Source organism: Nerophis ophidion, linkage group LG03, assembly GCF_033978795.1.
Source record: "Nerophis ophidion isolate RoL-2023_Sa linkage group LG03, RoL_Noph_v1.0, whole genome shotgun sequence".
NCBI lineage: Eukaryota > Metazoa > Chordata > Actinopteri > Syngnathiformes > Syngnathidae > Nerophis > Nerophis ophidion.
In genome coordinates this window covers 40736432-40757739 of record NC_084613.1, presented here as the reverse complement: position 1 = coordinate 40757739, position 21308 = coordinate 40736432, and the positions used below count along the sequence as shown (strand labels likewise).

The window sequence follows — 21308 nt, the reverse complement described above, 5'->3', positions numbered from 1 at the left end:
TTATTGTACATTGTACAACGAAATTGTATGCAAAGTATTTTATTCTATTCTATGTATGTATGTAGGTGTATATGTATTCAAACGTTTGACCACGACTGTATAAAGCGGTCTGTTACTCCATTTGTTATCAATATGCTATTTTGAATTGAAAGTGTGCCAGTGGAACAAACTCCTTCCTGCAGAGTTTAATACTTTGCCGGTCAACTGTTAGGTCGGGTTTATTTTAACTCAAATTTCCTATTGAGTGTCATATTAGCGTCTTTCATATTGACTTGTTTAGTTTGACAGGCTGTCACGACCGGATCAACTGCCCATTTAAGCATTAACCAATGGTACCACTACTTGAACAAACAGACTGAAATACATTGCTAGTTACGATTCAGGGATCTGGAGTAGTATATGAAGTAATTTATGATGGAATAATCGGCATTAACGTGTACACCTTGACAGCCCTACCACACAGAATATATTTAAGAAAATGTGTTTGCTGTTTAGTGACATAGAGACACCGGTGCATTATCACCATTGAGGAAAAGACAGAATATGGTGGTCCATCCTACTAACCTTACTAGAGGAATTGTCTTCATTTTGTTGGTCCCCCTGGCTTTGGACTTCTTGGTCCACCTGCATTTTGGTCTAAGGCGCAACGTTGAAACATTTTAGTTCACATTGACATTTGCAAGAAAATACACACTTTACTCACTAAATTATCTTTTAACCAAACTACAATTGTTGAAAGTGTTAAGAGTATATAAAATGAAATGTATCGTACCTGGTCCCCTCCTCTGCCTTCATTCAGTGGCTCTACATCAATTTGCATGTCTTCCCCTTCTCCTTTCTGCTTCTCAATCAGAGAAGCGCTGGACACACTGAAGATACCGTGTACATTAAAACGTACCTTGACTTTCACTTTGGAGCTGTCTCCATCTGGTTGAGGTACCACATTCTGTACTGTAAAGCGTCCTGGCAAAAGATGGGGTGAAACATCACTGCTGCAGTTCATTATTTGATTTTGGGCTTTACAAAATGTTATCGTAAAACATGTTTAAAACTTTACCAATCCTTTGGTCTGGATATGGAAGCTCTTGAGGGCAACTATAGAAGGCTTCAAGGTCAAAAGGCTCCTTCTTGTGAAAGGTGATCACTTTGGAAAAAGGAGCAGCATGATTCTTGCTGTATACCTCACATTCTCTGAAACAAAAACAAATAGGGAATAAAATCGATAGGTAACAAATCAGACATTTGAGGTACATCTGTCAGGCACACTAAATAATATTCCATCCATTTTCTACCGCTTATTCCCTTGGTAATCACGGGGGGCGCTGGAGCCTATCTCAGCTACAATCGGGCGGAAGGCGGCGTACACCCTGGACAAGTCGCCACCTCATCGCAGGGCCAACACAGATAGACAACATTCACACTCACATTTTTTTTATAAATAAAATAAAATAGTTATTAAGCATAGTAAAGATAAAAGTATTATTGTAAAATATAGAACACATAAGCCCTCTGAGAAATCTTTGTTGTTTGACCATTAAAATATTCCATTCTTACTTGCTGTTGATTACAAAAGCAATTTCAGTATAGTAAGAGTAGGTGCCTGTTACAATTACATAATTAATCAAAGACTCAACCTATAAGTTCAAACTCATGTAAAACATCAGAGTTAATGTCTTTTTAAACAAGCTCAGCTTACAGCAGTGATTCTCAAACTGTGGTACCAAGCTTCATCTAGTGGTAAAAATAATCACTTAATATTTAAACACAGTGTTACTTTTCAAACTGTGTGTAATGTTTCAGTGGCCAAAATATTAAATTGACTTGTTAAATAAAACTTCTGCCTTGTTTTTAATGAATATTTAGGTGTATTACGCTACTGTATTTTAATGTTAGTAATTATTGTGGTACTTGGGGAGCCAAATGTTTTCTGAGGTGGTACTTGGTATAAAAAGTTTGAGAAGCAGGGGCTTACACTGTTGTTGTTACTAGCAATGATTTTTGAGAGTAGCACACACATCATCAGTCTTATACATCCATATAGCAATGATTGACTTATTGAGTGTGACAGTAAAATACAGTGGAAACCTTTAAACTGAAACTCCAAAATATTTTTTTATTTACATGTCTTGTTCAGGGTGTACCCCGTCTTCCGCCGCGATGCAGCTGAGATAGGCTCCACCACCCCCCGCGACCCCAAAAGGGACAAGCGGTAAAAGATGGATGGAAAAACACTGCATAGGGCCTAATTTCCAAAAGGTCTGGTGTATTAAATAAAACACATAAAAACTTGATACCACACACAAAGTTGATCTAAGCTTGTGGGCCGAAGATTGCATCTTTAAATTAACAAATACCCTTACAAAATTAATGTTGAGGGTTAGCCTTCAAGATTTTGCAGAATATATGATGATTACCAGAATGCCCACAATACTGTAAGGAGGAAATACAAATATAATCCTTTAGCATCCACAATGAGATTTCTCAAGAACGAAACCGTTTGGAGGCCTTGTTTTTGCGTCGATATTTAGCACTTTTGGAAGGTAGGCCTTATGTGCAAATTGGTGTAGAGAGAAGGACATGATCTGTGCAATGACAGACGAGAAAGAGAGACAATACACCAGGCACGTGTCGACATATTTGGACGTATCGTCTTTACAGCAATTCCAGTTTATAGCTGCTGGATGACTTATTAGCTGAATGAAACAAATCGTTTTAGTGTCTGCTGGTGTTTTTTTTTATATGGCATTCATTTTTTTGATTTAAGATATCTCATACATGGAAAAAAAAAATTGTAACATTGCTGTTTATTGAATAAAGAACTAATAAATCTAAGCTAAAAAGAATACTAACCCTTGGATAATGTAAAAGATGTATACAAGTTTCATACGATTGTAACAATGTGTTTTTAAAAAAACAACCAAACATTACTTTTCTCATTAAGTATACAAAGAGGTGAACTGTTTGAAAAACTAAAATAAAATATAGTTACACAGCCTTGGATAATATGTGAGAAATACTAATATCAAACTAGTGCTAAGAGGTGGTAAATATAATTTAAAAAAAGACTGCACTAGCCTAAAAAATAGCAATAATGAAACAAAAACTAAATTAAATTACTTGCTCTAGGATAATATGGGACAGAGCTATAAGCATGTCATGCTAGTGTAAACAAGAGGTGTAATTTCAATGCACACATGAGACATGAAGCATGTTTGAAGTCAATATCCCAATATATTTGCAAGGCTCATTGAGCAAATTGTGTTTTTGCAACTTTTGGGTCTTACAGGGTTGTGATGTTTATTCCTTTTGGAGCACAGCTCCACTTATTTGCACAAAAGAAATGCACCAGTCTTTAAAATTGTCCCTTTGTGACAAAGCAGTGTGAGATGTAAACACTAAAGACCAAAGTAGCTCATTTAAAAACGGTCTATAATCTGCAATCTGTATGCCGTGAACATATTTTACTACTACGGGAGAATGAAGTGTATACAAAGAGGGAATGTGTTCTCACCCCAGTCCGTCTTCTGTTGTTGATTTCCAGCGTAGAGTAATCGGGAAGGGCACAACATCAGTGATGGAGAACTCACGCACTTTGAAGGCCGGAGACAAAATTGCACACTGCACCAAAACACAAAAGTATAAACATTAACACACAATCAGACGTATATCATATTGAAATCACTACATTTATTGTTGTTATTTTAAGTAATATCACCAGCCTGGGTGCTTTTCTGTTTTACTGCAATGACATCCTTGAAACATGATGTAGTAAATTTGTTATATTTCTTACAGGCTAAAAAAAATGTATACAATATTTATAAATCAGACTATGTCTTCTATCCTGGACTTCTTTGAGGGCGGAGCCTTTTATTTTAAAAGTACCAAAGAAACTTATCACCTGAAGGGCGCAGCCTCTAGCGACAGCTTCGTCAGCGTTGAGGGTGGTGCTGACATCTTTGCCAAAGAATTTGCCGATCCTCTCTTTAATGGCTGGCATTCTCGTCGCTGCCCCAACGATCTCCACGGAGTAGATGTCATCCCGGCTCAGTTCTGCAACAAATCATGCGTATTTATCAGGCTTGTGTAAAATTCAGAATTAAATAAATGTCTCCCAAATTCCAATTCAATGCCATGAACTTGAAATAAGGTTGTAAACAGGAAGTAGAATTGCAATTAAAATTCAAAATGAATAATGGAAATTCCAATTGATAATTTTGTTGTATTCCAGAATAGTTATATTCATTGTAATCCGTACATGACGGTTTTGTATATTCTATAGAAAGATTCTTAGGGTACTCTCAATCTTATGTTCACTTTATTTTATTCAAACAAGTGTTAAGTATACAATAATGGATAGTTGTTTGCCTTGTTTACACATTATATATTAATTGCAAAGTTTTTCATTGGCAATTAAGAATAAAACAATTTATAGGCTGATCTACTAAATATTTATGTGTATGAAACAAGTGCAAGCTTGATAGTGCACAAATAGCTGATCTACTAAGATCCTGAACAGGATTACATCTCTTAAATAAGCAACAAAGAGAGTACAATTCATTTAGCATATCTGTCTTCATTCATGTACAGTACATACAGAAGGTATGCAGATTATTAGAAAGCCCACGCAATAGCAGGAGGAGATGCAAATAATATAATCATTTAGCACTTGCAATGTGATTTATCAAGCATAAAACCAGAGTTTTCTGTCAATATTTAGAATGTTTGAATGTGTCCGCTGGCTTTTTTTTAAAAGGTGCGGATTTTTTCATACAGTAGATGTATTATTAACATGTCTCTTAGATGAAAAAAAATGATTGCAATACACATTTTCTTGCGCCTAGATCATTCGCGCGCATGCTTGCAGTTTGTGCCAGTATCTCCCAGAATGCAACGTTGGTGTCAAAAAAGTGGGTTGCTTTGTAGATCTCGTTGCGAGACCGCTTTTAAAATGCAAAGTGGTACATATTATAGTTCTCTGCTGCATGTTTCAAAACATAGGAACATTAATGTAGAGGGAAATGAGTGCCTCCATGGTGACAGCTCATTTCTCACTTCAATCCTCATTTAATTAGTGTTCCGCACCACTTTTACACTTGATATTAATTGTACTCCCAGTCTTTGTAGATCACTCGCGACACACCATTATGTGTTTTGCACAGATAATTTAATGTAATGTATGATCACTTTCAAATTATGGAAAATGCCATAAACGTTTCCTAAAATACTTTACTTTATCCAAATACAGTGCTACCTCAGTTTACATTACTAATGCATTCCAAAGCGTTCCTAAAAAACCCAATTGCATGAAAACCATTTTTCTTATAAAAAATAATAAAAACAATTAATCCGTTGCAGACACCCAAAAATATTAATCAAAAACACTTTATATAGAAAATAATTATATTTTTACACACAGAAAACAATGTGAAATATAACCAATTAAATTGATAAAAACAAACAAACCTCTCGTTTACTTGTGTTAGACTATTGTTGGCGAGGCGACGGAAGAAGGGAGGCCATAAGGGCTGTGGGGTTCAGTGACACTCTGGAAACAAGGGTTCCAATGATCTCGTTGACTTTGATTGGACTAAATAAGCTGAACTATGCTAGAACTTTATTTGACTTTATGGTTGCTTATTTAGCAACCATAAAGTCAATAAAACAAATACACATGTTGACTCACCAATAATAATTTTACTAAAACTCAAGACATTTTTGTTAAGTTTTCACCTAAAACCGAATCATCCTAAAAAGCAGGGCGCATGAAAACTGAAGTATCATTGTATTCAAAATAAAGGGAATTACTGTTTACTTTTAGTGTTGTTTAAGTATTTTTATTATTTAAGCTAAAACCTGGGTTAAACGGGACAAATTCTTGCCGTAAGGAACTTCCCTGAATTGAAATTTTAACATGTTGTGTGGGTGGACCCAGTTCAATTCCAATTATTGAATTAAGTTGAATTGAGACTCTAAATTAGGAACAATATATATCTGGTATGGGTGATATCAAGTAAATTGTTAAAACATACTTGAGAGTTCAAGGACGACCTTCAGTGGCATCTCCACCCGCATTATATACTGGGAACACATCTCTTCAAAATGGCCTCTGTAGGTTAGAATTAAAAAGTAAAAAATACATCAAATGTTACAATAGCTAAAAGAGAGCCTTTCTTTGGACCTGTTCATCCGACTAGTAACATCAATGTCATTCATGAAGCATTCGATGTTGAGAGGCAGGTCTGAGGAGTTGGCACTCATCAGCTTCTTGAGTTTCTCACACTCCTGATGCAGGCGCAGCAAGGCTCTCGGGTTCTCGTGCACATGCAGTTTGTACTTGACCTTGAACTCTTCACAGAAGTAGTTCACCAGGGCCTCGTCGAAGTTACGCCCACCCAGGTAGGGGTCGAACGCTGACGCGAGGACCTGAAACAGGAATCGATGAGTATTAATATATATATATATATATATATATATATATATATATATATATATATATATATATATATATAACATCTCCTGATGATTGAGGGAACCCCTCATGAAACAGTTCTGAAGAGATGAAGTAGTCTTGTGATTTTTCCCACACCTACATATTGCGCTCTACCACGGTATCGAGCACTATTCTCTGGATAATCCAATCAAAACATATATATATATATATATATATATATATATATATATAAAATGGACATTAACTGACCTTGAGTTTGCCTTTGTTGAAAGATGTGATGGAGACCTGGTAAGATGAATGTCCCATGTCCACAAACACAACATTACGAGGCCTTTCCTCTGGAGTTGGAAGGTCCTGCTTGTAGATCCCATAGGCTAACGCCACTGTCATACACAACACAATTACAACATTGACCTATGCCTGTTTACTTTTTTATTTAAGTAAACAGGTAAATAGTAACATACTAAAAATGTCTTCATGACCTAACGAGAGCCTGTTTATGACCACCTGGGAATGGAGGTAAAGTAAACAAGTGATGGTGACACGTGTTAGCAATTGCTGTCAAACACAAAAAGAGTATGATTAAACAAGCTCTGCTTCTTCCTACTGCTTTTCAAACATGTATTGAAAAACTGAAACTATGTGATTTACCAACTATATGCATGGTCAACATAAACTACAAAACCCAAAACCAGTGAAGTGGCCCTAATTAAAAAGAGAATACAGTGATTTGCAAATCATTTTCAACTTACATCCAATTGAATAAACTGCAAAGACAAGATACTTAATGTTTGAACTAAGAAACCTTTTTTTTTTTGCAAATAATAACTTAGAATTTAACGGCAACAACACATTGCAAAAAAGGTAGCACAGAGGCCTTTTTTTACCATTGTTACATGGCCTTTCCTTTGAACAACACTCAGTAAACATTTGTGAACTGAGGAGACAAATTTTTGAAGCTTTTGCAGGTGGAATTGTTTTCCATTCTTGTTTGATGTACAGCTTAAGTTGTTTAACAGTCCGGGGTCCCCATTGTGGTATTTTAGGCTTCATATTGCGCCACACATTTTCAAAAGGAAACAGGTCTGGACTACAGGCAGGACAGTCTATTACCGACACTCTTTTGCTACAAAGCCACGCTGTTGTAACACGTGCAGAATGTGGCTTGGCATTGTCTTGCTGAAATAAGCAGGGGCACCCATTAAAAAGACGTTGCTTAGATGGCAACATATGTTGCTCCAAAACAAGTATGTACCTTTCAGCATCAATGGTGCCTTCACAGATGTGTAAGTCACTCATGCCTTGGGCACTAATACACCCCCATACAACCACAGATGCCGGCTTTTGAACTTTGCGCCTAAAACAGTCTGGATGGTTCTACTCCTCTTTGGTCCGGAGGACACAACGTCCACTGTTTACAAAAACAATTTGAAATGTGGACTCATCACACCACAGAACACTTTTCCACTTTGCATTAGTACATCATACATGAACTCGGGCCCAGCGAAGCTGGCGGCGTTTCTGGATGTTGTTGATAAATGGCTTTCGCTTTGCAGAGTAGAGTTTTAACTTGCATTTACAGACAAACTGTAGTCAACGACAGTGGTTCTCTGAAGTGTTCCTGAGCCCATGTGGTGATATCCTTTACACACCGATGTCGATTTTTGATGCAGTACCGCCTGAGGGATCGAAGGTCACGGGCATTCAATGTTATGTGCAGTGATTTCTCCAGATTCTCGGAATCTATTCATGATATTATGGACCGTAGATGGTGAAATCCCTAAGATGGTGAAATCCCTAGCTCGTTGTGAAATGTTGTTCTTAAACTGTTTGACAATTTGCTCAGAAATTTGTTCACAGAGTGGTGACCCTCACCCCATTCTTGTTTGTGAATGACTGAGCATTTCATTTAAGCTGCTTTTATACCCAATCATGGCACCCATCTCTTCCCAATTAGCCTGTTCACCTGTTGGATGTTCCAAATAAGTATTTGACGAGCATTCCTCAACGTTCTCAGTCTCTTTTTGCCACTTGTGCCAGCTTTTTTAAATACATGTTGCAGGCATCAAATTCCAAATGAGCTAATATCTGCAGAAAAATAACAAAGTTTACCAGTTCAAACGTTAAATATCTTGTCTTTGCAGTCTATTCAATTGAATATAGGTGTAAAAGGATTTGCAAATCATTGTATTCTGTTTTTATTTACCATTTAAACAACGTGCCAACTTCACTGGATTTGGTTTTGTAATACCATAATACAAATGTTATAATCTCCTTGGCTTCATTATGCTTCACTGCGCCAGCGTAAGTGACGCCAGCTTGCTCCTCCCCCTGCAAACCTCCTGGTATCTTGACTTGCACCTCCAATAGATTCTAACCATAAAAATATGGATGCAGATCTGTGATTGGTGCGCTTTTTTTCAACTTCACCAATTATGATGTGCGGGAAAGTACCAAAAAGTTAGGCCCCAAAAAAATTAAATGGCCCATATTGAGTAGCGTCTCAGCCAAGAAATATGAATATGTAACTATGAGTAGTTATATGGGAATTATATTGTAACGTTTGCTGATGATTATTGGGGATGGTTGATTAACAATGGCTTTATTGAGCGAAACTGGTTCCTGTCGGCCATAACCACGCCAAAACAACATCAGCAACAATCTCTTTCAACAAGCTGCCGTTTCGCCTGTTCCATGACATACACATCTTATACTTCAACATAACTGCCAGATTAGTATAAAGGATGTTTAATTATCTAGCCATCGCTTGAGTCGCCATTATTCATTACGATGACACAGGAAGCTAAATAGCTAGTCAACAAGAGATAGGTTGCTCGCACAAACACTTATAACCGTAGTGTTTTGTTAAAAAACTTCAAATCGTCAGCTTCTCAAAGGGTGCTTTAGCATAGTAACTCCTTCGGTTTTTATGACAAACAAAACAAAACATTCCGTCCTCATGGATATGATACGGAATATCTGAAATCACCAAAAATGATTCCCGGGCGCGCCCCCAGCTAGGTTAGCCTGCCCACTATAAAGTTAAAGTACCAATAATTGTCACACACACACTAGATGTGGAGAAATTATTCTCTGCATTTGAACCCTTGATCACCCCCTGGGAGGTGAAGTGAGCAGTGAGCAGCAGTGGTGGCCGCACCCGGGAATCTTTTTGGTGATATAACACCCAATTCCAATCCCTGATGCTGAGTGCCAAGCAGGGAGGTAATGGGTCCCATTTTTATAGTCTTTGGTATGACTCGGCCGGGGTTTGAACTCACAACCTACCGATCTCAGGGCGGACACTCTAACCACTAGCCCACTGAACATATATACGCTCACCACTTCATAGGGGATGTAGGCTTTGATACACATCTTAACACGCAGTTTGGAGTTCTACCAACTATCCATCAGTCAGGCACAGACGTTGAAATGTGAGGTTTATCATCTTATTTTTCTTTAGCAAATAGTCTAATATTGCATGAAGTTGCTGTTAACGTTTATTATTAGCTCCAATAGCCAGGGGCATACCACCAACTTCTGGGCTCTCATGCACAAAACCCCCACTCCACACTAAGGCCAACATACTTTTTAAAACACATGTAAAGTCTTTATTTAGGCTTGTGACTTTTTAAAGATGTAATTTACATATTTAAAACATCCATCCATTTTCTACCGCTTGTTCCTTTTGGGGTATATTTGAAACATACTGTATCTAAATAAACCCCTCTGAATAGTTTAGTTTTGATTTGAAAAAAAAGTTCAACAAATTTTATATAAACAAAATAAGCATTTAGATAGACATATAGTAATTTGGAATTGAGGGAGGTGCACATTGCACATTTGTCAAGTTTTTCTTTACTTCAGAGAGTAAAATACAGATTATATGACACACCTAGGATTATCAATGGATAATAAGAATTATAATAATACGTCATTGTTATTATGACTATATTATTAATAGTGCATCTCCTGCTAGTTAAGTCTGTATTTGTTTTTAAAAACTAGTGACAGCTTTCTAATTTTAATCGAGGGTCCTTGAGCGCACCACAGTTACGTGCAATGAGATGCAAAGGTGAAACGCAGGGTTGTAACGGCATTGTAGATACCACTGTATTTCGGTTTCAAAGTCTTCACAATACCGTGACGTGTGACGGTATCAAACAAAAACCCATCCATCCGTCCATTTTCTTCTGCTTATTAAAGTTAAAGTACCCATGATTGTCACACACACACTAGGTGTGGTGAAATTTGTTATATGCATTTGACCCATCCCCTTGACCACCCCCTGGGAAGTGAGGGGAGCAGTGGGCGGCAGCGGTGCCGCGACCGCGAATCATTTATGGTGATTTAAACCCCAATTCCAACCATTGATGCTAAATACCAAGCAGGGAGGTAATCAATCAATCAATCAATGTTTACTTATATAACCCTAAATCACTAGTGTCTCAAAGGGCTGCACAAACCGTAATGGGTCCCATTTTTTTATAGTCTTTGGTATGACTCGGCCGGGGTTTGAACTCCCGTCCTACCGATCTCAGGGCGGACTCTCTAACCACTAGGCCACTGAGTGGTTTTATCCGAGGTCAGGTCGCGGGGGCAGCAGCCTAAGCAGGGAAGCCCAGACTTCCCTCCCCCCAGCCACTTCGTCCAGCTCTTCCCGGGGGATCCCGAGGCGTTCCGAGGCCAGCCGGGAGACAAAGTCTTCAGGACGTGTCCTGGGTCTTCCCCGTGGCCTCCTACCGGTTGGACGTGCCCTAAACACTTCCCTAGGGAGGCGTTCGGGTGGCATCCAACCAGATGCCCGAACCACCTCATCTGGCTCCTCTCGATGTGGAGGAGCAGCGGCGTTACTTTGAACTCCTCCCGGTTGACAGAGCTTCTCACCCTATCTCTAAGGGGGAGCCCCGCCACCCGGCGGAGGAAACTCATTTCGGCCGCTTGTACCGTTGATCTTGTTCTTTCAGTCATGACCCAAAACTCATGACCATCGGTGAGGATGGGAACGTAGATCGAACGGTAAATTGAGAGCTTTGCCTTTTGGCTCAGCTCCTTCTTCACCACAACCGATCGATACGACGTCCGCATTACTGAATAAGCCGCACCGATCCGCCTGTCGATCTCACGATCCACTCTTCCTTCACTCGTGAACAAGACTCCTAGGTACTTGAACTCCTCCACTTGGGGCAGGGTCTCCTCCCCAACCCGGAGATAATTTTGCTACACCTAGCGTGTGTGTGACAATCATTGGTACTTTAACTTTAGATGGCACTCCACCCTTTTCCGGGTGAGAACCATGGACTCGGACTTGGAGGTGCTGATTCTCATTCCGGTCGCTTCACACTCGGCTGCAAATCGATCCAGTGACAGCTGAAGATCCCGGCCAGATGAAGCAATCAGGCCCACATCATCTGCAAAAATCAGAGACCTAATCCTGTAGCCACCAATCCGGAACTCCTCAACGCCTTTGACTGCGCCTAGAAATTCTGTCCATAAAAGTTATGAACAGAATCGGTGACAAAGGACAGCCTTGGCAGAGTCCAACCCTCACTGGAAACGTGTCCGACTTACTGCCGGCAATGCGGACCAAGCTCTGACACTGATTGTACAGGGAGCGAACCGCCACAATCAGACAGTCCGATACCCCATACTTTCTGAGCACTCCCCACAGGACTTCCCGAGGGACACAGTCGAATGCCTTCTCCAAGTCCACAAAGCACATGTAGACTGGTTGGGAAAACTCCCATGCATCCTCAAGAACCCTGCCGAGAGTATAGAGCTGGTCCACAGTTCCATGACCAGGACAAAAACCACACTGTTCCTCCTGAATCCGAGGTTCGACTATCCGGCGTAGCCTCCTCTCCAGTACACCTGAATAAAACTTACCGGGAAGGCTGAGGAGTGTGATCCTACGATAGTTGGAACACGCCCTCCGGTCCCCCTTTTTAAAGAGAGGGACCACCACCCCGGTCTGCCAATCCAGAGGTACTGCCTCCGATGTCCACACGATGCTGCAGAGTCTTGTCAACCAAGACAGCCCCACAGCATCCAGAGCCTTAAGGAACTCCAGGCGGATCTCATCCACCCCCGGGGCCTTTCCGCCTAGGAGCTTTTTAACTACCTCGGCAACCTCCAGCCCCAGAAATAGGAGAGCCCACCACAGAGTCCCCAGGCACTGCTTCCTTATAGGAAGACGTGTTGGTGGGATTGAGGAGGTCTTCGAAGTATTCCTTCCACCGATTCAAAACATCTGCAGTAGAGGTCAGCAGAACACCATCCCCACCATACACGGTGTTAATATTGCACTGCTTCCCCTTTCTGAGGCGGCGGATGGTGGTTCAGAATTGCTTCGAAGCCGTCCAGAAGTAGTTTTCTATGGCTTCCCCGAACTCCTCCCATGTCCGAGTTTTTGCCTCCGCAACCGCTAAAGCTGCACACCGCTTGGCCTGTCGGTTCCCTTTCACTGCCTCCGGAGTCCTATGAGCCAAAAGAACACGATAGGACTCCTGGAGCTTAACGGCATCCCTCACCGCCGGTGTCCACCAACGGGTTCTAGGCTTACCGCCACGACAGGCACCAACTACTTTGCGGCCACAGCTCCAATCAGTCGCCTCGACAATAGAGGTGCGGAACATGGTTCACTCGAACTCAATGTCCAGCACCTCCCTCGTGACATGTTCAAAGTTCTTCCGGAGGTGGGAATTGAAACTCTCTCTGACAGGAGACTCTGCCAGACGTTCCTAGCAGATCCTCACAATGCATTAGGGCCTTCCAGGTCTGACCGGCATCCTCCCCCACCATCGCAGCCAACTCACCACCAGGTGGTGATCGGTAGAAAGCTCCGCCCCTCTCTTCACCCGAGTGTCCAAAACATGAGGCCGCAAATCCGATGACACAACTACAAAGTCGATCATGGAACTGCGGCCTAGGGTGTCCTGGTGCCAAGTGCACATATAGACACCCTTATGTTTGAACATGGTGTTTGTTATGGACAATTTGTGATGAGCACAAAAGTCCAATAACAAAACACCACTCGGGTTCAGATCTGGGCGGCCATTCTTCCCAATCACGCCTCTCCAGGTTTCACTGTCGTTGCCAACATGAGCTTTGAAGTCCCCCAGTAGAACCAGGGAATCTTCAGGGGGAGCACTCTCCAGTACTCCCTCGAGTGTACCCAGAAAGGGTGGGTACTCTGAACTGCTGTTTGGTGCATAAGCACAAACAACAGTCAGGACCCGTGCCCCCACCCGAAGGCGGAGGGAGGCTACCCTCTCGTCCACTGGGTTGAACTCCAACGTGCAGCCTTTGAGCCGGGGGCCAACGAGAATTGCCACCCCAGCCCGTCGCCTCTCACTGACAGCAACGCCAGAGTGGAAGAAAGTCCATCCCCTCTCGAGAGAAGTGGTTCCAGAGCCCTTGCTGTGCGTCGAAGTGAGTCCGACTATATCCAGAATGAACGTCTCCACTTCGCGCACTTCGTGGAATGCTGTAAGCAGGTAATAAAGTGTGTTTATAGTGGATGAAAAAATTGTAGTTTTCATAGTTTTCAGCAAATTCCGTCCATAACTTTGAGTTATTTTGCTAACCGAAAGGCAAACAAACCCTGGCAAAAACATACTTTTTCTGATGCCTGCAACAAGCTGGCTCAAGTGGCAAAAAAGACTGACAAAGTTGAGGAATGCTCATCAAACACTTATTTGGAACATCCCACAGGTTAACATGCTAATTTGGAACAGGTGGGTGCCATGATTGGGTATAAAAGCAGCTTCCATGAAATGCCCACACATTCACAAAAAAGAATGGGGCGAGCGTCACCACTTTGTGAACAAATGGGTGAGCAAATTTTCAAAAAGTTTAAGAACAACAATTCTTAATGAGCTAATGCAAGGAATTTAGGGATTCCACCATCTACGGTCTGTAATATCATCAAAAGGTTCAGAGAATCTGGAGAAATCACTGCACTTAAGTGAAGTGAAGTGAATCATATTTATATAGCGCTTTTTTTAATTGACTCAAGGCGCTTTACATAGTGAAACCCAATATCTGAGTTACATTCAAACCAGTGTGGGTGGCACTGGAAGCAGGTGGGTAAAGTGTCTTGCCCAAGGACACAACGGCAGTGACTAGGATGGCAGAAGCGGGAATCGAACCTGCAACCCTCAAGTTGCTGGCAAAGCCACTCTACCAACCGAGCTATACCGCCCCAAGTGATGATATTACGAACCTTTGAACCCTCAGGCGGTACTGCATCAAAAAGCGTCATCAGTGTGTAAAGGATATCACCACAAGGGCTCAGGAATACTTCAGAAAACAACTGTCAGTAACTACAGTTTGTCACTACATCTGTAAGTAAAACTCTACTATGCAAAGAGAAAGACATTTATCATCGTTGAAAAGCCACTGGCTTCGCTAGAAAAGTGTTCTGTGGTCTGACGAGTCCACATTTCAAATTGTTTTTGGAAACTGCGGACGTTGTGTTGTGTCATCCGGACCAAAGACGAAAAGAACCATACGGATTGTTATAGGTACAAAGTTCGAAAGCCAGCATCTGTGATGGTATGGGAGTGTATTAGTGCCTAAAGAATGGGTAACTTCCACATCTGTGAAGGCACCATTAATGCTGAAAGGTACATACAGATTTTGGAGCAATGTATGTTGCCATCCCAGCAACGTTATCATGGACGCCCCTGCTTATGTCAGCAAGACAATGCCAAGCCACGTGTCACAACAGCATAGCTTCATAGGAAAAGAATGCGGGTACTAGACTGGCCTGCCTGTAGTCCAGACCTGTCTCCCATTGAAAATGTGTGGCACAGTATGAAGCATAAAATACCACAACAAATACCCCGGGCTATTGAACAACTTGAGTTCATCAAGCAAGAATGGGAAAGAATTCCACCTGAAAAGCTTAAAAAAATTGGTCTCCTCAGTTCCCAAACATTTACGAAGTGTTGTTAAAAGGAAAGGCCATGTAACACAGTGATAAAAAGGCCCCTGGGCCAACTTTTTTGCACCGTGTTGCTGCCATTAAATTCTAAGTTAATGATTAATTGCAAAAATAAAGAATATTAGTTGAAAAGAATTTGCAAATAATTGTATTCTGTTTTTATTTACGAATTACACAACATGCCAACTTCACTGGTTTCGGGTTTTGTACATGTTTGTAGTAATAAATATGATTAGAACATTTTAGCATTATGTTTGTGTTCAAGTACAGTAAGTGTGTTTATCCTACACATTCCTGCAACTTCATTTTACACACTATGGCATTTTAAGTCTTCTTTTGTTTTTTAACATTTACCACACTAACATTGTACCGTAGCCTTAATACTGTGATAACATCGTACTGTGAGATTTCGATACTGTTACATCCCTTGTGATTTTTTTCCCCAATGCTTCTAGATATTTATTAGATTTTTACTTTTCTTCTATCACCTTGTCATTGTTCCAAAATGTTGATGTGGTGTGTGAATGCTTAAAGGTGAGCTTTGATGATGTTATGACGTCTGTGTTATGTTTAGTGAAGTTTTGGAATTTAGGTTTGCAGCGATCCAGGTATAAGAAACCGGTTTGCATTCTTGAAAGAGGGTGTACATAGTTTTAGACATTCCTTACTTGATTCAAGCAACTTTATTATTAAACTTTCACAACTTATGATGTATTTTTTAAAATAAACTACATATTTAAATGGCTGGAAAAAAATCTTTAAATTTTAAAGAAGTCCAGGCCCCCCGTGGTTGGGCTCCTACAAGATCCCCACTGATTCCTTCCTCCCACTTTGACGCTGCTGTTCATACTGTAACTACCGTATATCAGTGTTGCTAACTTTCTCAATATATGGACTATACCATGTTGGATATGTAAAAAGTGGATAAACTACACAGTAGTGCTTCTTGGAGCCACACACTCATTGAAGCTACGGCTAAAAACACTCATTTTTACTATCATAAATTTTCATTTGAAATAGCTCATTTTTAACAATATTCTTCTCCACTATTTGGAAAGGAGATGTACTATGACCCCACAAGTTCCACGTTATCCACAAAATTGCAATATCGGATCTTTTAACAGCACTGACCTGCAGTGGTGTCATTTATTAACCGTAAACAGTTCAGCCCCGCTATTTGCGTCGCATCCAACACGGATCGCCGCTCAGCATCTGTAAAAAAGCTTGGTACCTGTAGAGAGAGTAGACAATCTCAATATTGCGTCATGGTACAGATGGTAGCAACGTTTGTATCACTCACGGAGACGACACAATCCACCACAGGCTTCTTCAAGGCAGACTCTGATGTCTCCTTCAGCTTGGAGAGCAGCATCCCTGTGATTTGCTCTACTGTAAATACCTTGTCCTCGTCCAAATAACGTACCTTGAAACACAATATATTTCATGTCTTTAAGAGATATTACATGTTGCTAGTACACCTAATAGTTTTCTGGTGAAATACAAACATTTATTAAAAAAAAGATAGACTGTACAAATCTGTCTGAATGTTCTCATTCATCCAGGTTATCCTAATCTCAGGGAATTCAATCGATCGCAACTAGTCTGCTCGCTGGGTTTCGCCCTGTCGTATCCTTGCCAAGGCACACCCTCGTGGTTTTGGAGTATAAATCTGACCAATCTATGTTTATGAACACGAACTGATGACACCTACTCGGATGAGAGGGGAACGTCTTCTAAGATAAGCCAAGCAGTCCAGTTGCGATCGATTAAATGTCCTGTGATTACTGGACAAATCCACTTTTTTAAGTTAAAAAAAATAGCAAAATGAGAATGTTACTGCACGTTGCAATTAAGTTGTGAAAATAAACCAATTCAGTATAAATCTGTTTAATGACACAACTAACAAGCAGAGTTTTACAAAAATGTAATCTTATTCTTAAAAAAGGTTATAGAAATCCTAAAGAGAAATCTTTTTTTTTTTTTTTTACAGTGCACAGAGGCTTTATTAGACCAGAAATATGAGAAAACAAATATTTCGGAAAGTATAAATGTGCTTATTTGTTTTTTGTAAAACAGTAAATATAAAAATTCACACATAACAACAATCATTATATCTTAGCAACAAAAATACGGCAATTTAAAAAAATTAGGTTTACATTTTGAAGAAGCATGGGTAGTTTTTACCGTTTTTATGTTATGGGCTGATTAAAGCACAGCACCATCCTAAATCTAAGACAGTGGCGTCCAAAATATGGCAAATAGCTAATTTTGTACAATTACAAAATAGTTTATGAAATATAACTAGCAAGTAAGCTGAGACGTAGAATATTTCTTTAATGTTATTTAATTATTTGCTTTTGCTATTGGTATAAATTATTAAGCATTCTTCCATTTTCTGATTGAGGCCCTTGCAGGACACATTTTTGACACCCCTGATCGATGACAACATATACATTTTCAGTCCAATAACTTTGTCATGTATGCAGTGCATCCGTCCACAACATTATACACACAATACCCTATAATAACAATGTGGGAAAAGTTATTATTTTTGCAATTGTATAAAAAAATTAAAAAGTAAAAAAAACACATGACCTCGGATAAGCTGAAGAAGATGGATGGATGGATGTTCATAAGTATTCACAGCCTTTGCTCAATAATTTGTTAATGCACCTTTGGCAGCAATTACAGCCTCAGTTACAGCCTTTTTGATGCCACAAGCTGTGCACATCTATCTTTGGGCAGTTTCACCTAATACTCTGTGCAGCACCTCTCAAGCTCTATCAGGTTGGATGGGAAACGTCGGTGCGCAGCCATTTTCAGATCTCAATCGGATTCAAGTCTGAGCTCTAGCTGTGCCACTTTAGGACATTTACAGCGTTGACCTGAAGCCGTTCCTTTGATATGTTGGCTGTGTGCCAGGGTCATTGTCCTGCTGAAAGATCAAGAGTGCTCTGGAGCAAGTTTTCATCCAGGATGTCTCTGTACATTGCTGCATTTATCTTTCCCTCTATCCTGACTAGCCTGCCAGTTCCTCCACTGAAAAACATCCCCACATCATGATGCTGCCACCACCATGCTTCACTGTAGGAATGGTATTGGCCTGGTGATGAGCGGTGCCTGGTTTCCTCCAAATATGACGCCTGGCATTCACACCAAAGAGTTCAATATTTGTCTCATCAGACCACAGAATTATTTTTCTCATTATCTCAGAGTCTTTCAGGTGCATTTTGGCAAACTTTTTAATAAGCAATGGCTTCTGTCTGGCTACTTTAACAAGCAGGTCTGAATAGTACATTGCTGCAGATATGGTTGTCCTTCTTGAAGGTTCTTCTCTCTCCACAAAGGAATGCTGTTGTTATGATCCGCTGCCCGGGTCACATCATATTCTGGTTTTGTTCCGTTATTGTATTATATTCTGCTAGTGTTTGCCTTCCTTAGTTCCTGTTTGTTCTGTTACCATAGTCACGCATTAGTGTCACCTGCCTCTTGTTTTTGACTTACACCTGTTTATAATTACTGTCCTTATTTAAGCCTGCCTTTTCCGTTGACTCGTCCTCGCATCCTAGTTTTTGTTCCATGCAACAAGTAATGACACTCATTCCCGACTCTGGTAAATCTGTTTTGTTCTTGCTAGCTTCCGCGCTATGCTTCTGTTTTCCTAGCTCCCATGCTTGCTCTTTGCTTTGCCTTTTTGTGCCTAGTACAAGTTTTCTGTTTATAGTCTGTTCCTTAGTTTAAATATATCATTATTTCTTACTGGACGGCGTGGTAAAGTTGGTAGAGGAGCTGTGCCAGCAATCTGAGGGTTACTGGTTCAATACCCACCTTCTACCATCCTAGTCACGTCTGTTGTGTCCTTGGGCAAGACACTTCACCCTTGCTCCTGATGGGTCCTTGTGAGCGCCTTGCATGGCAGCTCCCACAGTCAGTGTGTGAATGTGTATGTGAATGGGCGAATGTAGAAAATACTGTCAAAGCGCTTTGGGCTCCTTAAAAAGGGGTACAAAAGTGCTATACAAGTACCACCCTTCCATCCATCCATCCATCATCTTCCGCTTATCCGAGGTCGGGTCGCGGGGGCAACAGCCTAAGCAGGGAAACCCAGACTTCCCTCTCCCCAGCCACTTCGTCTAGCTCTTCCCGGGGGATCCCGAGGCGTTCCCAGGCCAGCCGGGAGACATAGTCTTCCCAACGTGTCCTGGGTCTTCCCCGTGGCCTCCTACCGGTTGGACGTGCCCTAAACACCTCCCTAGGGAGGCGTTCGGGTGGCATCCTGACCAGATACCCGAACCACCTCATCTGGCTCCTTTCGATGTGAAGGAGCAGCGGCTTTACTTTGAGGTCCTCCTGGATGGCAGAACTTCTCACCCTATCTCTAAGGGAGAGCCCGGCCACACGGCGGAGGAAACTGATTTCGGCCGCTTGTACCCGTGATCTTATCCTTTCGGTCATGACCCAAAGCTCATGACCATAGGTGAGGATGGGAACGTAGATCGACCGGTAAATTGAGAGCTTTGCCTTCCGGCTCAGCTCCTTCTTCACCACAACGGATCGGTACAACGTCCGCATTACTGAAGACGCCTCACCGATCAGCCTGTCGATCTCACGATCCAGTCTTCCCTCACTCGTGAACAAAACTCCTAGGTACTTGAACTCCTCCACTTGGGGCAGGGTCTCCTCCCCAACCCGGAGATGGCATTCCACCCTTTTCCGGGCGAGACACATGGACTCGGACTTGGAGGTGCTGATTCTCATTCCGGTCGCCTCACACTCGGCTGCGAACCGATCCAGCGAGAGCTGAAGATCCCGGTCAGATGAAGCCATCAGGACCACATCATCTGCAAAAAGCAGAGACCTAATCCTGCGGTTACCAAACCGGAACCCCTCAACGCCTTGACTGCGTCTAGAAATTCTGTCCATAAAAGTTATGAACAGAATCGGTGACAAAGGACAGCCTTGGCGGAGTCCAAACCTCACTGGAAATGTGTTCGACTTACTGCCGGCAATGCGGACCAACCTCTGGCACTGATCGTACAGGGAACGGACCGCCACAATAAGACAGTCCGATACCCCATACTCTCTGAGCACTCCCCACAGGACTTCCCGAGGGACACGGTCGAATGCCTTCTCCAAGTCCACAAAGCACATGTAGACTGATTGGGCAAACTCCCATGCACCCTCAAGAACCCTGCCGAGAGTATAGAGCTGGTCCACAGTTCCACGACCAGGACGAAAACCACACTGTTCCTCCTGAATCCGAGGTTCGACTATCCAGCGTAGCCTCCTCTCCAGTACACCTGAATAAACCTTACCGGGAAGGCTGAGGAGTGTGATCCCACGATAGTTGGATCCCCCTTCTTAAAGAGAGGAACCACCACCTTGGTCTGCCAATCCAGAGGTACCGCCCCCGATGTCCACGCGATTCTGCAAAGTCTTGTCAACCAAGACAGCCCCACAGCATCCAGAGCCTTAAGGAACTCCGGGCGGGTCTCGTCCACCCCTGGGGGCTTGCCACCGAGGAGCTTTTTAACTACCTCAGCGACCTCAGCCCCAGAAATAGGAGAGTCCACCACAGATTCCCCAGGCACTGCTTCCTCATAGGAAGACGTGTTGGTGGGATTGAGGAGGTCTTCGAAGTATTCCTTCCACCTATCCACAACATCCGCAGTTGAGGTCAGCAGAACACCATCCGCACCATACACGGTGTTGATAGTGCACTGCTTCCCCTTCCTGAGGCGGCGGACGGTGGTCCAGAATCGCTTCGAAGCCGTCCGGAAGTCGTTTTCCATGGGTTCCCCGAACTCCTCCCATGTCCGAGTTTTTGCCTCCGCGACCGCTGAAGCTGCACACCGCTTGGCCTGTCGGTACCTGTCCACTGCCTCCGGAGTCCTATGAGCCAAAAGGACC

At 41.9% G+C, this 21308-nt stretch overlaps 1 protein-coding gene across 4 annotated transcripts in view; it reads right to left on the bottom strand.

The window, feature by feature from the left end:
* The window catches only part of hspa4l (heat shock protein 4 like), a 50380-nt gene that overhangs the window by 17808 nt on the left and 11264 nt on the right, over positions 1-21308 (bottom strand). For all 4 annotated transcript variants that reach the window (XM_061895190.1, XM_061895187.1, XM_061895188.1 and 1 more), the window contains 10 exons: positions 16699-16821; positions 16530-16629; positions 6701-6834; positions 6179-6423; positions 6030-6106; positions 3899-4050; positions 3512-3618; positions 1058-1191; positions 773-963; positions 565-636 (listed from right to left, as the gene is read on the bottom strand). In XM_061895190.1, coding sequence (XP_061751174.1) covers positions 565-636; positions 773-963; positions 1058-1191; positions 3512-3618; positions 3899-4050; positions 6030-6106; positions 6179-6423; positions 6701-6834; positions 16530-16629; positions 16699-16770 — 1284 coding nt within the window. In that variant the 5' untranslated portion in view covers positions 16771-16821. The remainder of the gene's footprint in view (positions 1-564; positions 637-772; positions 964-1057; positions 1192-3511; positions 3619-3898; positions 4051-6029; positions 6107-6178; positions 6424-6700; positions 6835-16529; positions 16630-16698; positions 16822-21308) is intronic.